The sequence below is a fragment of the Terrapene carolina genome, unplaced genomic scaffold (genome assembly GCF_002925995.2).
Source record: "Terrapene carolina triunguis isolate 2854851 unplaced genomic scaffold, T_m_triunguis-2.0 Scaffold837, whole genome shotgun sequence".
NCBI lineage: Eukaryota > Metazoa > Chordata > Testudines > Emydidae > Terrapene > Terrapene triunguis.
The window spans coordinates 5117276-5138600 of record NW_020665188.1 but is presented as its reverse complement, the minus strand read 5'-3'; the positions used below and the strand labels follow the sequence as shown (position 1 = coordinate 5138600).

Genomic DNA, 21325 nt, shown 5'->3' with positions numbered 1-21325 from the left:
TAAACTCCCCTGTTAGCAGCCCTGGGTGCCGGCTCCTGGGTGCCGCTTCCCCACTTACCTCAGGGCTTTGGTCTCCTTCCCCCGGTGAACCTAGTTTACCACTAGTGAACCACTCTAATTGCCATAGAGTGGCAGATTCAGGCCCTTAGTAATCTAAATTATTCAGATTAATTGCAACAACCTTTCTGCTCCTGACTGATGTTTAAACGTCACCTTGTTGAAGAGTCGTAGATACACACAGGTAGCATTGCTGCATCCAGAGTGATTATATAACAACGAGGGCAGGGCGGCACACACTTCATTGCACACACCAAGGACACCTTACTTCTCTCCTAGTCCCCATAGCAGGGGCTCTGTGTGTGCCCCCCTGCATTCCCCCTGTGCCAGGGGTTCTGTATGCCCCACATACCCTCCTATTCCCTCCTTCCTCACCCCTGCCCCATTTTTATTTATTTTCTTTCTGTCAGAGAGAAGTCATTCAGGGTGTCACCATTTTAAATTCAGTTGGGGGAATGGACAGAGCTGAGATGGGGGTAGGTATTGCTATACTGGAAGATGTTAATGGTTCCCATCAACTGGTTCTTAGATCTCTAAGCAATTACAGAAGTGGCTGAAGTTGTGCTCTGCTAATCAGATGTCAGGAGCGCCAAGTGTCCCCCATTTCCCCTTTCTGGTTCTTCAATTTCACCAAAATCAATAGACTTCTGCCCATTGATACCAAGACCATTCCATGCAATTTTGAAGTCGATGAGATGGAGCATTCAAAAGCTCTCTCTTTAATTTACATCCAGACAAACAAAGAAATGCCATCATCTTGAGTGTAAGACCGCACTTTGCATGGACTATAAGACTATAAGAGGCTTTCGGGGACAGACAACTGTTCTCACGGGATGGACTTCACCTAAGTAGGGAAGGAAATAGACTTCTGGGAGGGAGGCTGGCTCATCTCATCAAAAGAGCTTTAAACTAGGAATTTAGGGGAGACGGTTGGGAGATGTCCAGTTAATCTCCACGCCAGATTACAAGATTGAGAAGGAGGGTGACGAGATAAGAACGGATATAGTCTGGGGGAAGAGATTGGACATAAGGAGGAGGGGGGGGATGGATACTAGACTAATAGGTCATACTGGCAGTACGGAGTCCGTACCAAATTGGATAACGAATGTGAGAGAGGCTAAACTGCATAAATTAAGATGTTCATACACCAATGCGAGAAGCCTAGGTAACAAAATGGAGGAATTGGAGCTCCTGGTCCAAGAAATGAAACCGGATATCGTAGGAATAACCGAAACGTGGTGGAACAGTAGTCATGACTGGAGTACAGGTATGGAAGGGTATGTGCTGTTTAGGAACGACCGGAACAAAGGTAAAGGGGGGGGAGTAGCATTGTATGTCAATAATGAGGTAAACTGTAAAGAAATAATAAGTGATGGAATGGATAAGACGGAGTCTGTCTGGGCAATACTCACATTGGGTAAAAAACCTACTAGAGCCTCCCCTGGGATAGTGCTTGGGGTGTGCTATAGACCGCCGGGATCTACCCTGGATATGGACAGAAAACTATTTAATGTTTTTAGGGAAGTAAATACTAATAGGAACTGTGTAATCATGGGAGACTTTAACTTCCTGGATATAGATTGGGGAACAAATGCTAGTAACAATAATAGAGCTCAGATGTTCCTAGACGTGCTAGCTGATGAATTCCTTCATCAAGTAGTTGCTGAACCGACGAGGGGGGATGCCATTTTAGATTTGGTTTTGGTGAGTAGTGAGGACCTCGTTGAGGAAATGGTTGTAGGGGACAACCTTGGCTCGAGTGATCATGAGCTAATTCGGTTTAAAATAAATGGAAGGATTAACAGAATTAAATCAGAGACTAGGGTTTACGATTTCAAAAGGGCTAACTTTAATAAATTAAGGTGACTAGTTAGGGAAGTGGATTGGACTAACATATTTACGGATCTAAAGGCGGAAGGCGCCTGGGATTATTTCAAGTTGAAGTTGCAGGAGCTGTCGGAGGCCTGTATCCCGAGAAAGGGAAAATGGTTCGTAGGCAGGAGATTTAGACCGAGCTGGATGAGCGAGCGTCTCAGAGGGGTGATTAAGGGTATGTCTTCACTACCCGCCGATCCGGCGGGTAGCAATCGGTCTATCGGGGATCGACTTACCGTGTCTAGTGAAGACGCGGTAAAATCGATCCCTGATCGCTCTGCCGTCGACTCCGGAAATCCACCTCGGCAAGAGGCGGCAGCGGAGTCGGCGGCAGCGGTCGGCTTTCCCCCGTCCTCACCGCCAGGTAAGCCGACCTAAAATACGCAACTTCAGCTACGGTATTCACGTAGCTGAAGTTGCGTATCTTAGGTCGGACCCCCGCTGTAGTGTAGACCTAGCCTAAGAAAAAACAGAAAGCGTACAAAGAGTGGAAGAGGGGAGGGATCGGCAAAGAAACCTACCTTATTGAGGTCAGAGCATGTAGAGATGGAGTGAGAAAGGCCAAAAGCCGTGTAGAGTTGGACCTTGCGAGGGGAATTAAAACCAATAGCAAGAGGTTTTATAGACATATAAATAGGAAGAAAACAAAGAAAGAAGAAGTGGGACCGCTGAAGACTGTAGATGGAGTGGAGATTAAGGATAATCTAGGCATGGCACAATATCTAAACAAATATTTTGCATCGGTCTTTAATGAGGCTAATGAAGGGTTTAGGAATAGAGGCAGCGTAACAGAGGGGAATAAAGGAGGGGGGGTTGACATCACCATATCCGAGGTAGAAGCCAAACTCGAACAGCTTAACGGGACTAAATCGGGCGGACCGGATGATCTTCATCCGAGAATATTAAAGGAACTGGCGCGAGAAATTGCAAGCCCATTAGCGATAATTTTTAATGAATCTGTAAACTCGGGGGTGGTACCGTTGGACTGGAGAACAGCTAATGTGGTTCCTATTTTCAAGAAGGGGAAAAAAAGTGATCCGGGTAACTACAGGCCTGTTAGTTTAACATCTGTAATATGCAAGGTCTTGGAAAAAATTTTGAAGGAGAAAGTAGTTAAGGACCTTGAGGTCAATGGCAATTGGGACAAATTACAACATGGTTTTACGAAAGGCAGATCGTGCCAAACCAACCTGATCTCCTTCTTTGAGAAAGTAACAGATTTTTTAGATAAAGGAAATGCGGTGGATCTAATATACCTCGATTTCAGTAAAGCGTTTGATACGGTACCGCATGAGGAATTATTGGTTAAATTGGAAAAGATGGGGATCGATATGAAAATCCAGAGGTGGATAAAGAACTGGTTAAAGGGAAGACTGCAGCGGGTCGTACTGAAAGGTGAACTGTCAGGTTGGAGGGAGGTTACCAGTGGAGTTCCTCAAGGTTCGGTTTTGGGTCCGATTTTATTTAATCTATTTATTACTGACCTCGGAACCGAATGTAGAAGTGGGCTGATAAAGTTTGCGGATGATACAAAGTTGGGAGGTATTGCCAATTTGGAGAAGGATCGGGATATCTTGCAGGGAGACTTGGATGACCTTGTAAACTGGAGTAATAGTAATAGGATGAAATTTAATAGTGAGAAGTGTAAGGTGATGCATTTAGGGATGACTAACAAGAATTTTAGTTATAAGCTGGGGACGCATCGATTGGAAGTAACGGAGGAGGAGAAGGACCTCGGAGTCCTGGTTGATCGCAGGATGACTATGAGTCGGCAATGTGACGTGGCCGTGAAAAAAGCTAATGCGGTCTTGGGATGCATTAGGCGAGGTATTTCTAGTAGGAATAAGGAGGTGCTGCTTCCGTTATACAAGGCACTGGTGAGACCTCATTTGGAGTACTGTGTGCAGTTCTGGTCTCCTATGTTTAAAAAGGATGAACTCAAACTGGAACGGGTACAGAGAAGGGCCACTAGGATGATCCGAGGAATGGAAAACCTGTCGTATGAAAGGAGACTCGAGGAGCTCGGTCTGTTTACCCTAACCAAAAGAAGGCTGAGGGGGGATATGATTGCTCTCTTTAAATATATCAGAGGGATAAATACCAGGGAGGGAGAGGAATTATTTCAGCTCAGTACTAATGTGGACACGAGAACAAATGGATATAAACTGGCTGTCGGGAAGTTTAGGCTTGAAATTAGACGACGGTTTCTAACCGTCAGAGGGGTGAAGTTCTGGAACAGCCTTCCGAGGGAAACAGTGGGGGCGAAAGACCTCTCTGGCTTTAAGTTTAAGCTTGATAAGTTTATGGAGGGGATGGTTTGATGGGATAACGTGATTTTAGTCAATAGGTCAATAACGTGCCATCGCAGGTAATTAGTATCAATGGTCAATACGGGTCTGGCTGGAGAATCTTGCCCGCATGCTCGGGGTTCTGCTGATCGCCATATTTGGGGTCGGGAAGGAATTTTCCTCCAGGGTAGATTGGCAGAGGCCTTGGAGGTTTTTCGCCTTCCTCCGCAGCATGGGGCAGGGGTCGCTTGCTGGAGGATTCTCTGCGACTTGAAGTCTTTAAATCATGATTTGGGGACTTCAACAGCTGAGTCAAGGGAGAGAATTATTCCAGGAGTGGGTGGGTCAGCTTTTGTGGCCTGCATCATGCGGGAGGTCAGACTAGATGATCATAATGGTCCCTTCTGACCTTAAAGTCTATGAGTCTATGAGTCTATGAGACCCATCTTGGAATGTAGATTTCTCACAATGCTGCACTAAGGTTGCCATTGGCACACTAGCTCTGATTTTCCTAACTCTTATGACATCAGGCACAGATGACATTAATGTAGGGTTTTGCATATACCTTTACATTGTTTGGGATAGTTCATATCACAATTCCCCATGAAGGGCCCAGTTCTGCTCCCATTGATGTCAGTGCCTCAACAAGCAGTGCCTTCAATAGGTGCAAACCCTACATCAACCCCTGCTCACCAGAGCTCCCTGTTAAGAGTGTTGGAATGCTCTAGGAATGGAATGTTGGGTGTATGAAAAACTGAGGTAATCCTAAACCTGGGAGGCCAGGCTACTGGGAAAGGCAAGGGTGTGGTTATAACATAATACTTTATTTTTCTACACTGCCTTCCATCTAAGAGGCTCAGACAGCTCTTCAAACACTACTGAATTAAACCTCATAATACTTCCATGAGCTCTGTCAGCATTAGCCTCATTTTACAGAGGGGAACTCAAGGCACAGAATAAGGCCCAAACTTCCCACTAGCTTTAGGTGACCAAGTTGAGATGCACATGGGGGCTCATCTTCAAAGGTGCTGAGAGTCTGAAGCCCCCAAAGACTAAGACTGTAGCATTGTGAGAAAATACTGGGTTTGTGTCATAAATTGGGCATCACAAAATCTGTGGCCACTTCCACAACCACTTGGGACATGTTAATTTGCTGAAGGTCACCAGGAAATCTATGGCAGAAGCTGAAAGAGAATCCAGATCTCCTGACTCAGCTCACAAAGCCAGCTATTTTGCATTGCTGGGACAATCTACATTTGAGTTTTTCTCCAAAGATGCAGTTTTCTGTGCAACACAGTCCTGTTCCAGCTCTCTAAAGGTTTTCCACCCTCACCTTTTCAGTGCCAGAAGATATCCCTTCTAACATGAATGTGCGGTTAGGTTGGTTTCCCCCTCTCTCCCCAGGTCAGCTTACATTCCCCTAACTATTTAAGGATCACTCTGGGCAGCTAGTTTTGAGGTCAGCCCACATGTCTAGGAGGCATCTGTGCCAATGCACACATGTCAACAGACAAAGCTTAAGACAGGGGGGGTTGATTTGGCCAACTGAGATCCAAATAAAACATTAAGGCAAGAGAAAAAGTAAAAGCAATCTGAGCTGAAATTAAACAGCCCAATCTTTGCGCAGAATCTGGTTGTTACTAAGGAGGCAGGAAGGTGGGTGAAGAGGGTATTACTGAGGATGTCCTTTTTGAAAGGGGAGAGAGTTTATTTTGCTGTCACATGAACAGAATGTTCAGTAACCCAGTTGGAAGACAGTGTGAATGAAGATGGTGCAGAATGAGATGAATAAATCTTTCAGAGCTCAATAGTGCCTTCAGGCATCATTTAACAGCTTACAGGGGGTGGCAATGCCAGAGATGGTGCTCGTAGCACTCATGTTGCTGCAAGGAGGCACCACAGGGGAAATGGTGTTGTATTGCTGGCTGGGGGCAGTGGTGAGCCAGTCCCAGCTTCACCCAGCAGGAGGCATGGTGTAAGACAGTCTCCGAGGCCAGGATATGCTATTGAAGTTGGTAGGGGAGAGTGTGGTTCTGTGTATTCTGATGATCTCTGTTTCCTTCTCCTTAGGCAGACATCACAAAATGTGTGGTGAATACTGATCCCAGCCTTCGCTCCCATTGGCTTGTGGCTGCCATTTGTAGTTTTGGTCACTTCCTGAAGGCCATCTTCTTTGTGCTGTTACCAGAGAGATGATTCCAGTCACCAAATGAGGCCCCAAGCCCCAGCTCCTCCCCCACCCAGAAGCAACAGTAACCATAGACCTGTTTGATGCTGAAGAGGAGAAAGAGAAGAGAGGCTGGGACCAACAGAAACATTTCTCTCCTCTCCCTTCAGCAGGGAGCAGCTACCCAACTGTAAACATCCTTTCCTCTGTGACAGGAGGCTTCTCTCACACTCAGAGTAATCCTTTGCAGCCCTTGTTCTCCTTGGTGACTTCTACATGGCCAGGTCAAAGCCCATCCCAGGGCAGACTGATGGGCTAATCTCTTACTTGTGTGTGGCATGGATATTCATACGTGTATTTATTTTCTGGTCGTGTCACACACGTGCACTTCTGTATCAGGGAAACTGGGGGGACATGGAGGTTGTATCAGAGGAAAAAAATGTGTCCCTCACTTGAAAGATGGCTTGTCCCTTTAATTCCCATAATCCTCTTTGTTAGGCTCTTCTCAGTATATCAGTGGCTAACGCAGTCTTCACCTTTGTACCCAAGCCTGACCATTGTGCCCTTGTGCATGGTACATTGTGGTTGTGGGGATATCTTTGTAGGCTGTGAAGTGGTGGATTTTTGACTGAGCTGCCCTCTTCAGCTGATGGCCTTGCTAAAGTAATTTACAAACCAGTTGTGACTTTGGGAGTGTAAGGGCTACCAGAACAACTCAATCTGGGGGATACGGCATGCTTTAACTGACCAACTTACTGTATTGTAACAAAGAATTGCAAAGGGGACAGCAGGGGCAGAGACTGTTTAGAAATCAATCAGTGTGATTTACACAGCTGAACAAAATGATAGGAGCAAAGCATCACTTCTCACATGACAGCTTTGTTTGAGCATTATAATGAGGATGAATTTTTTCTCTAGAAGGAGATTCAGATGGAGCCAAAGAACAAGAACATATAAGTACAATATGGGGTGGGGGGAACGTGGAGAAAAGTAATTTGAGCAGCATGTTGTGAATGGGAAAAACTGTATCAAGAGTGACAAATGTTTCTCCTTTAGCAAATTATAAAGTCTGACTTGCAATTTTATCTTGTGATAGACAATAAAAATAGAAGGAGTTTGGCTTCTGTGAACTAATGTGGTGTTTTTTAAACAAATACAAGAACAGTCTAAAGTGGTGCAGAGAGAGACATACACTCAGGCCAGGTCACTGCTGGTGAAAAAGGGTATTTAACATGTTAAAACTACAATTTGCCTTGTCTGCACTGGGATTTTATACATTAGCTGGGTGAAGTAAATGCAGAGCTCCCCTCTGTGGTTTACCACAGCCAGCTAACCTGTTAAAACTACAGTTTGCCTGGTTCAACTCACATTAGTTAACACATCTTAAAAAATATCTCTGTGTCCAAAGGTGTAATGGCTGAGTAGCCTCAGCTGAGATGCACTGCCAACAGATTAGTCCTGGGTCAAGATCCTGCCAGCTGCCTTGCTCCTAAGGCTAGAACTACTCAGAAAACCAGTTTCTCTGGAGTAGGAACATGCATGAATATTGGGGAGGTGGATGTCTTTATCCTATATTTATATGGGCAAAACGGCATTTTCCCTTCTGAAGGTGTGAAAACTCATGGAGCTCTGGGCTTGAAGAAAGCAAACAGCATTCTTCTGGCTGCCTCCACATAATAAAAGCAGTAACCCACATCACACCCCTTCTACTGAATCTGCATGCAGCCGTATGCCTTGTTTACACTGGAAAGGGTTTGCAGGTAGAGCTATATCAGAACCCCTCCCAGTGTAGACATTGCACTCCAGCAAGAGTTCTTTTGCGACTACTCGTTATACCAATTCCCCCCAACAAGACATGGACAAAAGGACTTTTTTTTGCTGAAATCACAGCATCTACACTAGGGTTACTGCCAGCACAACTGTGTCAGTTAGGGATGTGATTATTTTTTCACATTCCTAACAGACAGCTATGCCAGCAAAAATTTTAAATGTAGACTCGGCCTAGGATTGTCATAGACTGAGCTAGCTAACGTTTAAAGGCTGGTCTAAATGTTGTTTTTGTATTGCTAGAACTGTCTGTTCAGAAGTAGATCTAGTAAAGGCAGTACAATGCCTTAGTGTGAAGACAGTTCTACTGGTATAAAGTGCTTATCAGTACAGTTTATTCCCTTAAATGTACAGTAAACTTTGGTTTCTAAACCAAGAGTTAGAATGGTACAAAATTTGTAGACCAGCTCCACGTCACTAGTAATACCTAGACTACCCACTAGGCTTTAATTCAACTAATTTAGCATGTCATAAAATACAACCTGCCTTTTTTTGTCTTGACTAGAATTTTAACCGAATCCAGCACTGCACCATTAAATCTTTGTCTAGATTAGGATTTAGAGGCTGCTTTGAATTACAATGCTGCAGGCTACAGATGTGTTGTAAGTAAAGCACTAGCACAAAGGAAAAATGCACTAAATTAAGGCACTTGATGAGTTAAATGCACCAATTAAGGCAGTATAACAAAAAGATAAGAATAATCAAACAAACTAGCATTGCTCAAGAGGAATGTGTGTGGGTGGGAGGGGGAGGTTATATATACAGGCAGCCAGTGATTAAAACAGGAAACACTGCTGATAGTGAAGTGATACAGAGGGGCATTCTACCAATCTTGTTTTCAGAAGAGCTCCAGAAAGGATTTTTTTAAAAATCACCTGTATCTAAAATCTGCCTTCGTGCGTACAATACATCTTCTATTAAAGTCCATGGAGGCGCCCTCCCCACCCCCCATGGGACTACAGGCAGCACTTGCCCCTGCAAGGGGAGTTTTTTGACAGGGGCAGACATAAGAGGAGCATCCTCACTGAAAAAGCTGTGAAAATTCACTATGGGGAGGAAAATCTGGTTTTGCAGTTAATAGGGAATTTGTAAAGGTGTTTTCCCTGAACTCTAATCCTTGAAGTAGTGGACTGTTACTTTACGATCACACTCTTCTCACATTCCATGGTCCCTGAACCAAGTGCAACAGACCCTCCTGAAAGTGCCACTGTTCATCTTTCACCTAACATTTTAAGCTAGCATCATAATACTTATAATCTACTTTGTGCAGCTGCTGCTAAGTTGGGAATCTCTTATCTGGAAAAACTATGCACAATAGGACTCGGTAGAGTTATTTTAACCAACAGCTCTCAGGGAATGGCAGAACATGTTCCACAGCAGACTCTCTTCTCTCTTCCTTCTCTGGGACTGGAGGTTTTGGAGCAGTAATAATGCTTATGCAGCTGCTCCTGAGGCCAATACTGTGCAGCTCTTCATACTCCATGCAGTAATGTATGGACAATAATACTTGTTAGTGAAACAGATGTTATACCTGCAGTAGTGCACAATATGGCAGTTATACTGCAATGCCCTGATACAGCAAGATGCTTAAATCCTACACTGTTCAAAGAATAATATTTAGGTACAGTGGGGTATTCTTCCTTATTTGGGGTGGGAAGAAGTTTACTCCTGGTTTCTTGGTTAAAATTTGTGTATGTGTTTTTAAGTGATTGGTAAGGGTACCTAGAGTGTTGGGTAATTTATCTAATTTATTTAGCTTAATAAAAAAAGGAGTAAGTTGTATGTATTATTACTATTAATAATTTGCTTTCCATTGAAAACCTGATACTGATGAGTCATCATCCAACTTATTTGTAAATAATAATAAAAAAATTCCACCGTACATTTCTTATCTGTGGTCCTTAGCCAGAAGAGCTTTCTGTGATTCACGAGCTGGTTGGGAAATGCTTATTCTTCCCCATCCCACATGAAAAACTGACAAAAAGTAAAGTTTTGTTTTGTCAATTTTCTGCACTCTTGATGAAAATCCAAACCCCAGTAATTTTAATTTTTGAAGTCTCTTGATGAAACTCCCAATATTTGGCCAAAGGAAATTGTTTTGTAAAAGTGCCATTTTCAGTCCAGCATCTTTCAACAGCAATATTTTGACCAGCTCTCATCTTGAGGTGGATCGAACACCTCAGCAGCTGCACACCACCCCCTAACTAGTACTGTTTGTAGACTCTGTACTCCCAGCTCCATCAAAGCAGCTAAGAGAGCTAAGCTGACCTTACCTTTTCTACACAGGAGAGAGCTGAGATTTGCATTATTTTCCCTATTGTTAATAATTCAGAAAAACTGGAAAGGAATACAGTTATCAAACCTGCATTTTCATTATCTGGATGAAGCATAGCACAATGGGACAAGGGAGAAAGAGTTCAGAGCTCATGTAAAATCTGAACTCCAAACTTCCTCACTTTCCATTTTCTTTCTTTCTTTCTTTCTTTTAAAGAAACACTGAAAATCTAAATCTAAGTCTACTTTTAAAAATATCCTCATGAGAATGTACAAAGCCAGTAAGGCCAATTAAAATGAATGAAAATTGTGTCCAAATCCCGCCTAGATGACTTTGAGAATCTCAGTCTAACAACATGTTTACTCACCTATCCCAGAGTTTTCTTGACTTATAATTTCTTTAAGTTTTTGTTTTTAAACTAAGTATTTATGATCATTGGTATGTAAAAATTTGCTGTAGATGGGTTAGTTTCTTAGAGATGTGGTATGAAGACTACACAGGCTATTCAATTAAACACAATAAACTGTAGTATTCAAATCTAATATGCTTCTGGCAGCATCTGTAACCACCTTGAACCCAAGTGGTTTGGCAGATAGAGCTTAAAACCTCACAAAAGAGTGTAACCTCTTTGAATCCAAACATTGTGTCCCCCTCCCACCCCACCCCCCGGGCTTAAAAATGGCTGGCACAACTGTACACAAGTCTTTGGTGAACTTTATACAATCCTCCATAACCTGACAGTGTGGTAAATGTTCAAATACAATGTGTAGGGAATAAATAGCTACTACATCAAACAGACAGACTTACCAAAATTAGGCCCATGCCATATAGCTCATCAAGAAATCTTGAACAAAATTCATTTGAAATGTTTAGGCAAAGTTATAGCTTTCCCTCTCATATAAAGTGAGTTACAATTTTTTCAGTCCCATGTCTCAGAAAAATTTGTCTGATCCCTCTTTCCCACACCAAAAAGGTAGTTGTTTCACTATCTTTCAAACTGCCTCATGTGTATTAAGGCTTTAATTTTAGATCCACATTTATTTCCATTGCACAAAGACCTGCTGATATTTCTAATATTATATATCAGCTAAATCAAAGGCTGAACCATGACACCAAGGTCACTGAAAATGCTGCAGAAATTAGTCCCTCATTATTTAAAGCTTCTGGCGCTTTTCTTTATCATGTGCCTATCAATGTGAGTTTTATTGTGTTCCGCATTTAAGCTAGAGAAGGTGTGGCTCTTATCTCCAGAGCTCCCTCCATCCTGTACTGGGAGGGGACTTTTTCTGGGACTGACCAAAACCCACTGAGGGCAATGGAATGACTCCTAGTGATTCAGATCAGATCCTCTATGGGCTTCATACTGCTAGCTACTCAGCTCCCTCCACTCCGACTGAAGTAAAGGGGGTGAGGGTATTTGCCACCTCTGGGTGGTTGCTGAGCACCTTGCAAGTTTTGGCCCCAGGGCAGTTCGCTCTGTCCCACAGTAGGAGGTGTTCTCTCCTAACCTTTAGCCTGTATTGCGTTAGATGGAATGGAGAGTTCTGTCTGTCAAACCCTGTATTGCTGCTGCTTTTATCTTCCTGTTTTGTTTTTGTGGCGATCAGTTTAGATCATATAAAAGATTAGAAGGCTGAATCTGCCAGCCCTCCTAACTCTCTAGGGAACAGGCCTGAGAAACCCCTTGTTTAATCACTGCCAGAGCAGAGGAATTTACAGCCCGCACAGCAATAAGGTTCAAAGCCACAGCCATAAAAATAAAGGCTTTTTATTTGTTTTTTATATATACCGTTACAGAAACAACTGCGTAACATTCCCAACAGCATGTGTAGCTCACCAGCCTCCCCCTCCTGTAATCAGGTATGAATGTGGGTCATCAAGATAGGCTTCTGTCCTTAGGCTCCAGGCTCCGCCTTTTCTGCGGGGAAACCCTACTCCTATTTTTAAGGTGTCACCTTTTTGTAGGTAATGTGAAGGTGCTGAGTCATTGGCTGCGCAGTGGTTGCCATGGAGACGGTCTGTTCTAGTTTCCCATCGGAATTGAGCCTAAATTTTCTGGTAATCTGAGAGGGAAATAAACACACACAGCCCTTTATTTTGTTCTGGTTAGCATTTTTTTTTTTTAAAATGAAGTAAACCAACATCTGGGGCTAGAATAAGCTTGGCTCTTATTTCCTTAGTTGAAAGTTACTGGCCCAGCCCTTCTCATGTCTGACAGACTTCCACAGGCAAAATCTTAAGGACTGCTGCAATACTCCCTTCCCTATGCCCCCAAATAGGTTGGTTTGTTACAGGAGCACCTGGCGAAACTAGGAATAATCACTCTGTACCCTCCAATAAAGCAGAGAGCAACTTTCTAAGAGAAAGCACCTCTGTCAGAGTGACGGCTGCTACTGTACTGCACAGCTGAGTCCTACACTGAGAACAGTGTACACTGAGAGGGATGGACTGAAGTACAGTTGACAAAATGTATTAATGCAGATGGAAAATAAGAAAATATGCCAGTCATCAAACGGAAACAAACACACTAATACACAGGCTGTGTGTTAGAGGTTACACACTCTTTAAAAGCATCTCCTGCTGCCAGGGCCAGCTCCAGGGTTTTGGCCGCCCCAAGCAGCCAAAAAAAAAAAAAAAGTAGTAATGAAAATGGCCCATTTCCAGCAATTGACAAGGAGATTGAAGTGTATATATGCCATCATGTGCCAGTAATGCCCCTCTGCCATATACATTGGTCAAACCGGACAGTCTCTACATAAAAGAATAAATGGACACAAATCAGACGTCAAGAATTATAACATTCAAAAACCAGTTGGAGAACACTTCAATCTCCCTGGCCACTCGATTACAGACCTAAAAGTCGCAATATTACAACAAAAAAACTTCAAAAACAGACTCCAACGAGAGACTGCTGAATTGGAATTAAATTTGCAAATTGGACACCATTAAATCAGGCTTGAATAAAGACTGGGAGAGGATGGACCATTACACAAAGTAAAACTATTTCCCCATGCTTATTCCCCCCCGCCTCCACAGACACACAGTTCCTCACATCTCCTTGTCAATTGCTGGAAACGGGCCATTTTCATTACCACTACAAACAGGTCTTTTTCTCTCCTGCTGATAATAGCTCACCTTAACTGATCACTCTCCTTATAGTGTGTACGGTAACACCCGTTGTTTCATGTTCTCTGTGTATATATATATCTTCCTACTGTATTTTCCACTACATGCATCCGATGAAGTGGGCTGTAGCCCACGAAAGCTTATGCTCAAATAAATTTGCTAGTCTCTAAGGTGCCACAAGTACTCCTGTTCTTTTTGTTTCAGGCTGTAAGCAGACTCAGGAAGATGCACTGTATTGGTTTACATCTTCAAGGTACCGTAAAGGCTTCCTTCAAGTCAAGTGAGCTACACCAGCATAAAACTGGTGCAAGAGAGTGGAGAATCAGGCCCATCATAATGAAAGCTTTGATCCTGGGGAACAATTCTGCAGCAAGAGGTGGAATATATGGAGATGCAGCTGTGGATTATATGGAGCCTTGCATAGAAGTGATCATATGATCACACATATAAGTGCACAGGATTACCCTGAGTGATCAGCAGTGCCTGAAAGTATCTTGGCATAGACTCCACACGCTCAGCAGTTTGGCCCTTTGACTTAATTCAGTGCAGATTTTCTGCACGTCATCCACAAGATTTGTTTATGTTGCTTGGCCCCCTTTGCTCCTTCTCGTGGTGAACGCAGTCCCAGAGATTAGCGGAAATGAAGTCTCAGGGACTGAGGGAGCTCAGTCTGATAGCTCTGCCAAGTGGTTATATTTAATGGGATCAACTAGTCAAATTTAAAAATTCATTACATGTGATGCATTCAACTGAAAGGAAGAACTGAAAATGCAAAGGACAGTGTTACAGTCAAAAAGTTTCCCAACGGATCCACAATTTTGGACCATACTGTACAAAATACTTTCCAAGAGATATATATCTTAATGAGATGCTGTTGTCAGCTGTATATATTTATATCTACAGACTCCAAGATTTAGATCAAACTCTTTCTTGCTTTTAAAAACAAACAGCTGAAAAAACGTTTGTCCTTCTTCTAATGGCTTTTTTTACATTATCATCTCAGAGTGCTTCAGCATCGGAGACACCAAACAGAACAGGAACATTTGTTATGACGGAGGCGTTGGTTGTGACTCAAGAGTTAGGACTGTTTGAGATCTGTAGTTAAAGCAGGATTTAATCCTGCTATTTCTCTTCTTAAGGATTTAACAATGGGTCCCAATTTAATACAATCACTTTACTGAGGACAGTGGAATTTTCCATAATTTTTAGAGTTAAATATTCATGCTCTTTTGCAGAGGAAAGGTTTTTTAAATGATGCCTTTTGTAAATTTGACATTTGGCTCTGCCAGTCTCACATTTTTTATCTCCATCTAGCTAAAGAAGCACAGTCCTCTGAAGCTCCGAACTCCACCCATATGCACACTTTCAAAATACCTTGGGCATATGCCACTTTTCAAAAGCGACTCTTTAACACAAACAGTTATTGCCCTAATTTAACAAAACCTTACTTATCTCTACCAAGAAAAGTTCAGACCCATCAGAGAATGGAAGTAGCCAATACTAGAGGGGGCAGCTGCCCCTGCAGCAGAGCTGTATGTTCCATGTTTCTGACAATGTGGGCTTAGGGTGACCAGACAGCAAGTGTGAAAAATTGGGACGGGAGTGGGGAGTAATAGGCTTCTATATAAGAAAAAGCCTCAAATATCGGGACTGTCCCTATAAAGTCGGGACATCTGGTCACCCTATGTGGGCTATAATTCCCTCCTTTCCTGTCCTACTCCCTAGGATTAACAGGGGGCCATAAAGGAGGCGGATTTGGAGGGAGGGTTCAGGGTTCCCTCCCAACTCTGGGGTACAGATGTGGGGACCCACATGAAAGACCCCCTAAACTTATTTCTACCAGCTTAGGTTAAAACATCCCCAAGGCACAAATCCTTTCCTTGTCCTTGGACGGTATTGCTGCCACCATCAAGTGATTTAGACAAAAATCCAGGAAAAAGGGCCACTTGGAGTCCCTGTTTCCCCAAAATATTCCCCCAAGCCACTTCACCCCCTTTCCTGGGGAGGCTTGAGAATAAGAATAAGGAAGAATGAGGCTTTCACAAAAACACTGTCATATTGTTAAGACTGCTTAAATGCATTTCCCATCAACACTATCGCTAAAAAACAAGACATTCACACAACTTGCATCCCTTAGCACACACTCACCTATGCACATATGCAAACACACACAAAGTAACACACCAACACAGCGCAGCAACACAACAAACCCACTTTCAATTCCATCAGAGAACCAATCACAATGCGCACCTCCAGTTCCTGACAATCACTCACAAGCTGAACTCCAACCTCTGCCCTTTTCCTCTAGAGCTAATACACTAGACTTTTCACCAGTACATGTATGTCTATAGGCAATTTATTGTAATCTGTCTGAGGCTGGGGTTTAGCTTGTGCATTTCAGTGTGATTGTGAGGAAGTGGTTCTATGTTAGACTGAAAATGTATCTGTTATGGGGGTGTTTGGGGATTTTGATATCTGGGTGGGATGGCATACAAATTGAGGCTGGATGTGAATGCTGGTTTAAGTGGTGATTTCCTTTATTTTTATTGCCTGAGCAACCTTATCAACACAACTGCATTTCCTAACTGTAAACTAATGACAATTTGGTGGGGTATATGATATAACACAGGTTGTACAGGCTGGGCACCATACTACTTTATCATTCATAATGATCTGTACTTTTCATTGAAAAACCTCAATGCACTTTAATAAGGGCAGGAAGTGTTATCTCCAATTTATGGAAGCTGAAGTACACAAAGGCTTTATGACTTGCCAAGCTCATCAACCAGATCAGTGGCGCAGCAAGGACTAGACCACCCCTTTTTGATACTGCTGGCATACAGGTGTGTCCTGGGATGAATCAATTATGGGAAACATGAGGCTGCAACTGAAAATTCCTATTCTGTTCTAATCTCAAAACTAACTCAATCTGGACCGGTTAGCCCATGTGCGATGTGCTTCTCTGCAATAGAAATGGCTGATCTTAATGATTAGTTGGATGTCTAGAAAAAGAAAAGTGATTTATCTCAGCAAATACAAATGAACTGCACCATTTACTGATAGCCTTACAAGGGCTTATGCTACATTTTGTCTTTCTACACACACTGTATATTTTGTAATTGCACAATGAAAGATTGCAATGTAAGCAACAAAATAAGGTGCGAGAACCTTACTTTAAAATTTCCTGACTTTTGTGTTTAAGCTCTTAAACTTCCTTTTACATTAACAATATTTTTGAAGGTTATTTTGTTTCAGTGTTTATGTCAAGCAATCACCTCTATTTTATGCATAAGAACATAAGAACGGCCATACTGGATCAGAACAAATGTCCATCTAGCCCAGTATCCTGTCTTCTGACAGTGGCCAATGCTAGGTGCTTCAGAGGGAATGCAAAATTGCTAATTCTCATGCATGTATGGTAGGTCTTGTGATATTTGTTTTTTTTAAACCTCCAACTGTTGGAATAATTTTATTACCCAAGAATCTCAGCTTTTTCTTATTTTTTAGTAAGTTTCTAGCGCTCAGATTGTAGCAAAAAGCTTGAAAATGTGAAACCTAAATACTTCAGCATTAGAAGACATATAAAAAGCATACAAACGGTATGATTTTTAAATCTCATGATTTCTAAGACAATCTCATGATTTCAAACCCTGACTCATGATTTTTGAATGCTTTGAGTTGGCAACATTCATATACTTCAAATTTAATCATCCACAAACAATTCTGATCCCATTATCCAAATCCTAAAATATAAGAAGGAATCTTCTACAGACAGGGGAATGAACTGAATGACCTAATCCTTTAGGTCTTTTCCAGCTCTGATTTCTATGGTTCCACAACTGGACATTTCAAACAAGGCAGAGTAGTGAGTCTCTGCATTTGCAGGGTGTGCTATTTCCCGGTATTAGTGCTTTGGGTGCTAAGAAGCTCTTCCCAGAGAGCTGAGTGCTCAGTTATGCCTTTAAGGTGCTGGCCTGTGGTGAGCCACACAGCCCACAAGGAATTCCCAGGGGCATTGCCCCTCATGGTGCACTAGTCTCTGGGAGTTCTCAGGAGTCCAGCCATTGCTGTGTACACTCTCCTCAGCCATGGTCCTTTATGTGTGGCTAGCAAGAGTAAGCCACTGCAGCTGGGGCTGGCTCCTGTGTGAGAGGCACATGAAGGGAAGCTCTCTGTGCCCTCCTTCCTTGAGTGCAGGAGCCAGCCGCAATCTGGCTCCAAGGCATTATGTGGCAGGAAAGGCTAATTTCAGGAGATTAGTTTAAAAAGCTTATGGGAGATGTAGAATCTTGTGTGTACTGAGGAATGGAATTCCAAACTTCACACTGCAGGGGTCTGTCTGGCTTTGTTCTCCCTCAGGTGACCAATGGCCTGAGATCAAAGGATAAACCATGCACAAAGGGAGTAAAGCTGGTCAAAGCAAAATGAAAAGTTACTGCCAATCTTGTACTGCACTGAGAGAAAATTAAAGGGCAGTATGATTTTCATATTGTGACAGACCCAGACGAGTGGGGTACAGGAGTCTGGTAGAGGGCAAATATACTGGTCACTGGATGAGTAGTTTTCTGTTCCCTGAGTGACCAGAGCAGGGGCTGCACTAGAGTAATCAGGAACCTGCTAGAACCAGTTAAGGCAGGCAGGCTAATTAGGACACCTGGAGGCAATTAAGAAGAAGCTTCTAGAATCAATTAAGGCAGGCTAATCAGGGCACCTGGGTTTTAAAAAGGAGCTCACTTCAGTTTGTGGTGCGAGTGTGAGGAGCTGGGAGCAAGAGGCGCAAGGAGCTGAGAGGGTGTGCTGCTGGAGGACTAAGGAGCACAAGCATTATCAGACACCAGGAGGAAGGTCCTGTGGTGAGAATAAGGAAGGTGTTTGGAGGAGGCCATGGGGAAGTAGCCCAGGGAGTTGTAGCTGTCATGCAGCTGTTACAGGAGGCACTATAGACAGCTGCAGTCCACAGGGCCCTGGGCTGGAACCCGGAGTAGAGGGCGGGCCCGGGTTCCCCCCAAACCTCCGAATTGACCTGGACTGTGGGTTCTTCCAGAGGGGAAGGTCTCTGGGCTGTTCCCCAACGCACATGGTGAATCTCTGAGGCAAGAAAATCCGCCAATAAGCGCAGGACCCACCAAGATAGAGGAGGAACTCTGTCACACTGGTGTCAGAGGTGGGATTTTGGGGTGCACAGCATGGCGGAAGAAGGAGGGTGATTTAAAAAAACAACAACACAACAACAACAAAAACAAAGAAAAAAAAGGGAGAGGGTTTATTTTATTTTTTTTCACCACAATGGATGACGTAGTGCGGGCAGTGATACAAGCTACGGCGGCCCAGCAGGAGGCTACCCGTGTCCAGGCAGCCGCCCAACAGGAGGCAGTGTGGCTGCAGCAAGAGACTAATCGCCTGCTGATGGACCAGGCTGCTCAAGACCGAGCTATGTTGCGGGAACTGGTAAACCAGGTAAAGTCCTTTACAGAGCTGAATCGTGGCCATGATGGGACGCAGCTCATACGGGCCAGCCATTGGCTGCAGAAAATGACACGGGAGGATGATGTAGAGGCATACCTTCTGGCCTTTGAGAGGACAGCCCTACGGGAGGCCTGGCCTCGAGATCAGTGGTCTGGCATCCTTGCCCCATTCCTGTGTGGGGAGGCCCAGAAGGCCTACCATGATCTGCCTGAAGAGGCTGCGGCAGACTACCCCCAGCTGAAAGCAGAGATCCTGGCCAGATCTGGGGTAACGACAGCAGTGCGGGCCCAGCAGTATCACGGTTGGAGGTATCAGGAAGACAAAACCCCACGGTCCCAATTGTACGACCTCATCCATCTCGCACGAAAGTCGTTGCAAACAGAGTCCCGGAGTCCGGAAGAGATACTAGCGGTTCTGGTCATCGAGCGATACATGAGGGGACTACCACCAGTCCTTCGTGCGTGGGTAAGCCAGAACGAACCCTCCACCTATGATGAGGTTGTCGCCCTGGTAGAGAGGCGAAGGACAGCAAGGGAGCTGACCCGACCAGTTAAGGAAGAGGCACCCCGGGTTAAACTAGCAGCACCAAGCCCTAAAGTTCGGGTGACTGTGCCACCACGAGGGCCCAGCTGGAAAAAGAGAGAGGCTGAAGGCCCATCAGAGGCCACAAAGAGTCGGAGCACTGAGGGAGAAGAGGATCGTGATGTTAGACTGCCCAAACCAAGAGACCGGGGAACGCCTAGGGCTCCATACAGATGTTATGCCTGCGGGGAGTGGGGACACATAGCTGCACAGTGTCCCAATGCTGAGGAGCCTATGCAGTGTAACCTGGGGAACTGGGCAGATCCAGGCTCCCTAATCCACCTTGTGGGGGTCTCACTAACCCCACATATGTATACCAGACCAGTGAAACTAAATGGGGTAGGGACCACGGCACTGGTTGATTCGGGGAGTGCTATCACGCTTATCTCAGGGAAGCTCGTGAAGCGTAGTCAGCTGCAGCAGGCTAAACGTACGGGGATAACGTGTCCATGGGACAGTTAGTTACTACCCCACCATCCCAGTAAAAATCGAGATCCAAGGGAACACTACTGAGGTAGCAGCAGGTGTAGTCCCTAAACTCCCATACCCGGTGCTCATAGGGAGGGACTTCCCAGGGTTTGGAAACTTACTCCCAGTAGGGGGATTGGAGAAAGATGGGGACCCTAAAATTGGTGAGGCATCCACAGCAGACTGTCAACCCCCAATCTGCTCTGAAATATCCCCAGATTTGTTCTCCACTCCCAGACAGGGTAGAAAGACAAAAAGGGAAAGAAGGGCAGCTAAGGCCTTGGGAACCCGAATACTGACCCAAAGCCAGAGGGTCGCTCTTGTAGGTAGGCGGACCCGCGCAGCTGAAAAGGAGGCCACGCAAGAGGGAGAAGCACCTGAGTCTGACCCCCACCCTAATGCTTCTGAACCAGTAGAGGCAACAGAGACTGGGCCCCTAGATCTTGGGCAGATTAGCCCCGGGAGAGGAAATTTTGGACGGGACCAGGCAGAAGACCCAAGGTATGACAACATTAGGAAGGAGGTGACTGAAATAGATGGGGTCCCCGTGGAAGGAAAAACCCAGGGACCAGGACCCTACTTCATAATGAAGAAGGATCTCTTATACCGGGTTGCACCAGTACAGGGGCAGAAGGTACAGCAGATCCTAGTACCTCAAAAACACCAGAATGCTGTATTAAGTCTGGCTCATAGTCATCTTTTTGGGGGGCATTTGGGGGTAGAGAAGACCCTGGCACGAGTCCTACGATGGTTCTTCTGGCCCGGAGTACATGAAGAAGTGCGGAGGTACTGTGCCTCCTGCCCGGAGTGTCAGCTGCACAGTCCCCTTCCCCACTTGAGGGCACCTTTAGTACCCCTTCCCATCATAGAGGTCCCCTTCGAGCGAATAGCCATGGACCAAGTGGGACCCCTGGAGAAGACGGCTCGGGGCCACCAATATATACTTGTTGTTTTGGACTATGCTACTCGCTACCCAGAAGCCGTCCCCCTGCAGAACACGGCCTCTAAAACTATAGCCAAAGAGCTGGTGGGGATCTTTGCCCGAATAGGGCTACCGAAGGAGATATTAACTGACCAAGGAACCCCATTTATGTCGAAGCTAATGAAGGACCTCTGTACGCTGCTCCATATACATTCCCTGAGAACTTCGGTCTACCATTCGCAGACTGATGGGTTGGTAGAAAGGTTTAACCG

At 44.5% G+C, this 21325-nt stretch overlaps 2 protein-coding genes across 6 annotated transcripts in view; one reads left to right on the top strand and one right to left on the bottom strand.

The window, feature by feature from the left end:
- Window positions 1-14477, top strand: part of BOK (BCL2 family apoptosis regulator BOK) — a 58200-nt gene extending 43723 nt beyond the window's left edge. For 4 of the 5 annotated variants that reach the window (XM_026660791.2, XM_026660790.2, XM_029913737.1 and 1 more), the window contains one exon: window positions 13820-14477. In XM_026660791.2, the coding sequence (XP_026516576.1) occupies window positions 13820-14053 (234 nt within the window). In that variant the 3' untranslated portion in view covers window positions 14054-14477. Of the gene's footprint in view, window positions 1-6290; window positions 7508-13819 lie in introns of those variants that run through there. The other variant, XM_026660789.1, reaches the window with a different exon arrangement.
- The window catches only part of THAP4 (THAP domain containing 4), a 67564-nt gene continuing 58500 nt past the window's right edge, over window positions 12262-21325 (bottom strand). Inside the window, exon 6 of the mRNA XM_026660786.2 lies at window positions 12262-12552. Coding sequence (XP_026516571.1) covers window positions 12433-12552 — 120 coding nt within the window. The 3' untranslated portion in view covers window positions 12262-12432. The remainder of the gene's footprint in view (window positions 12553-21325) is intronic.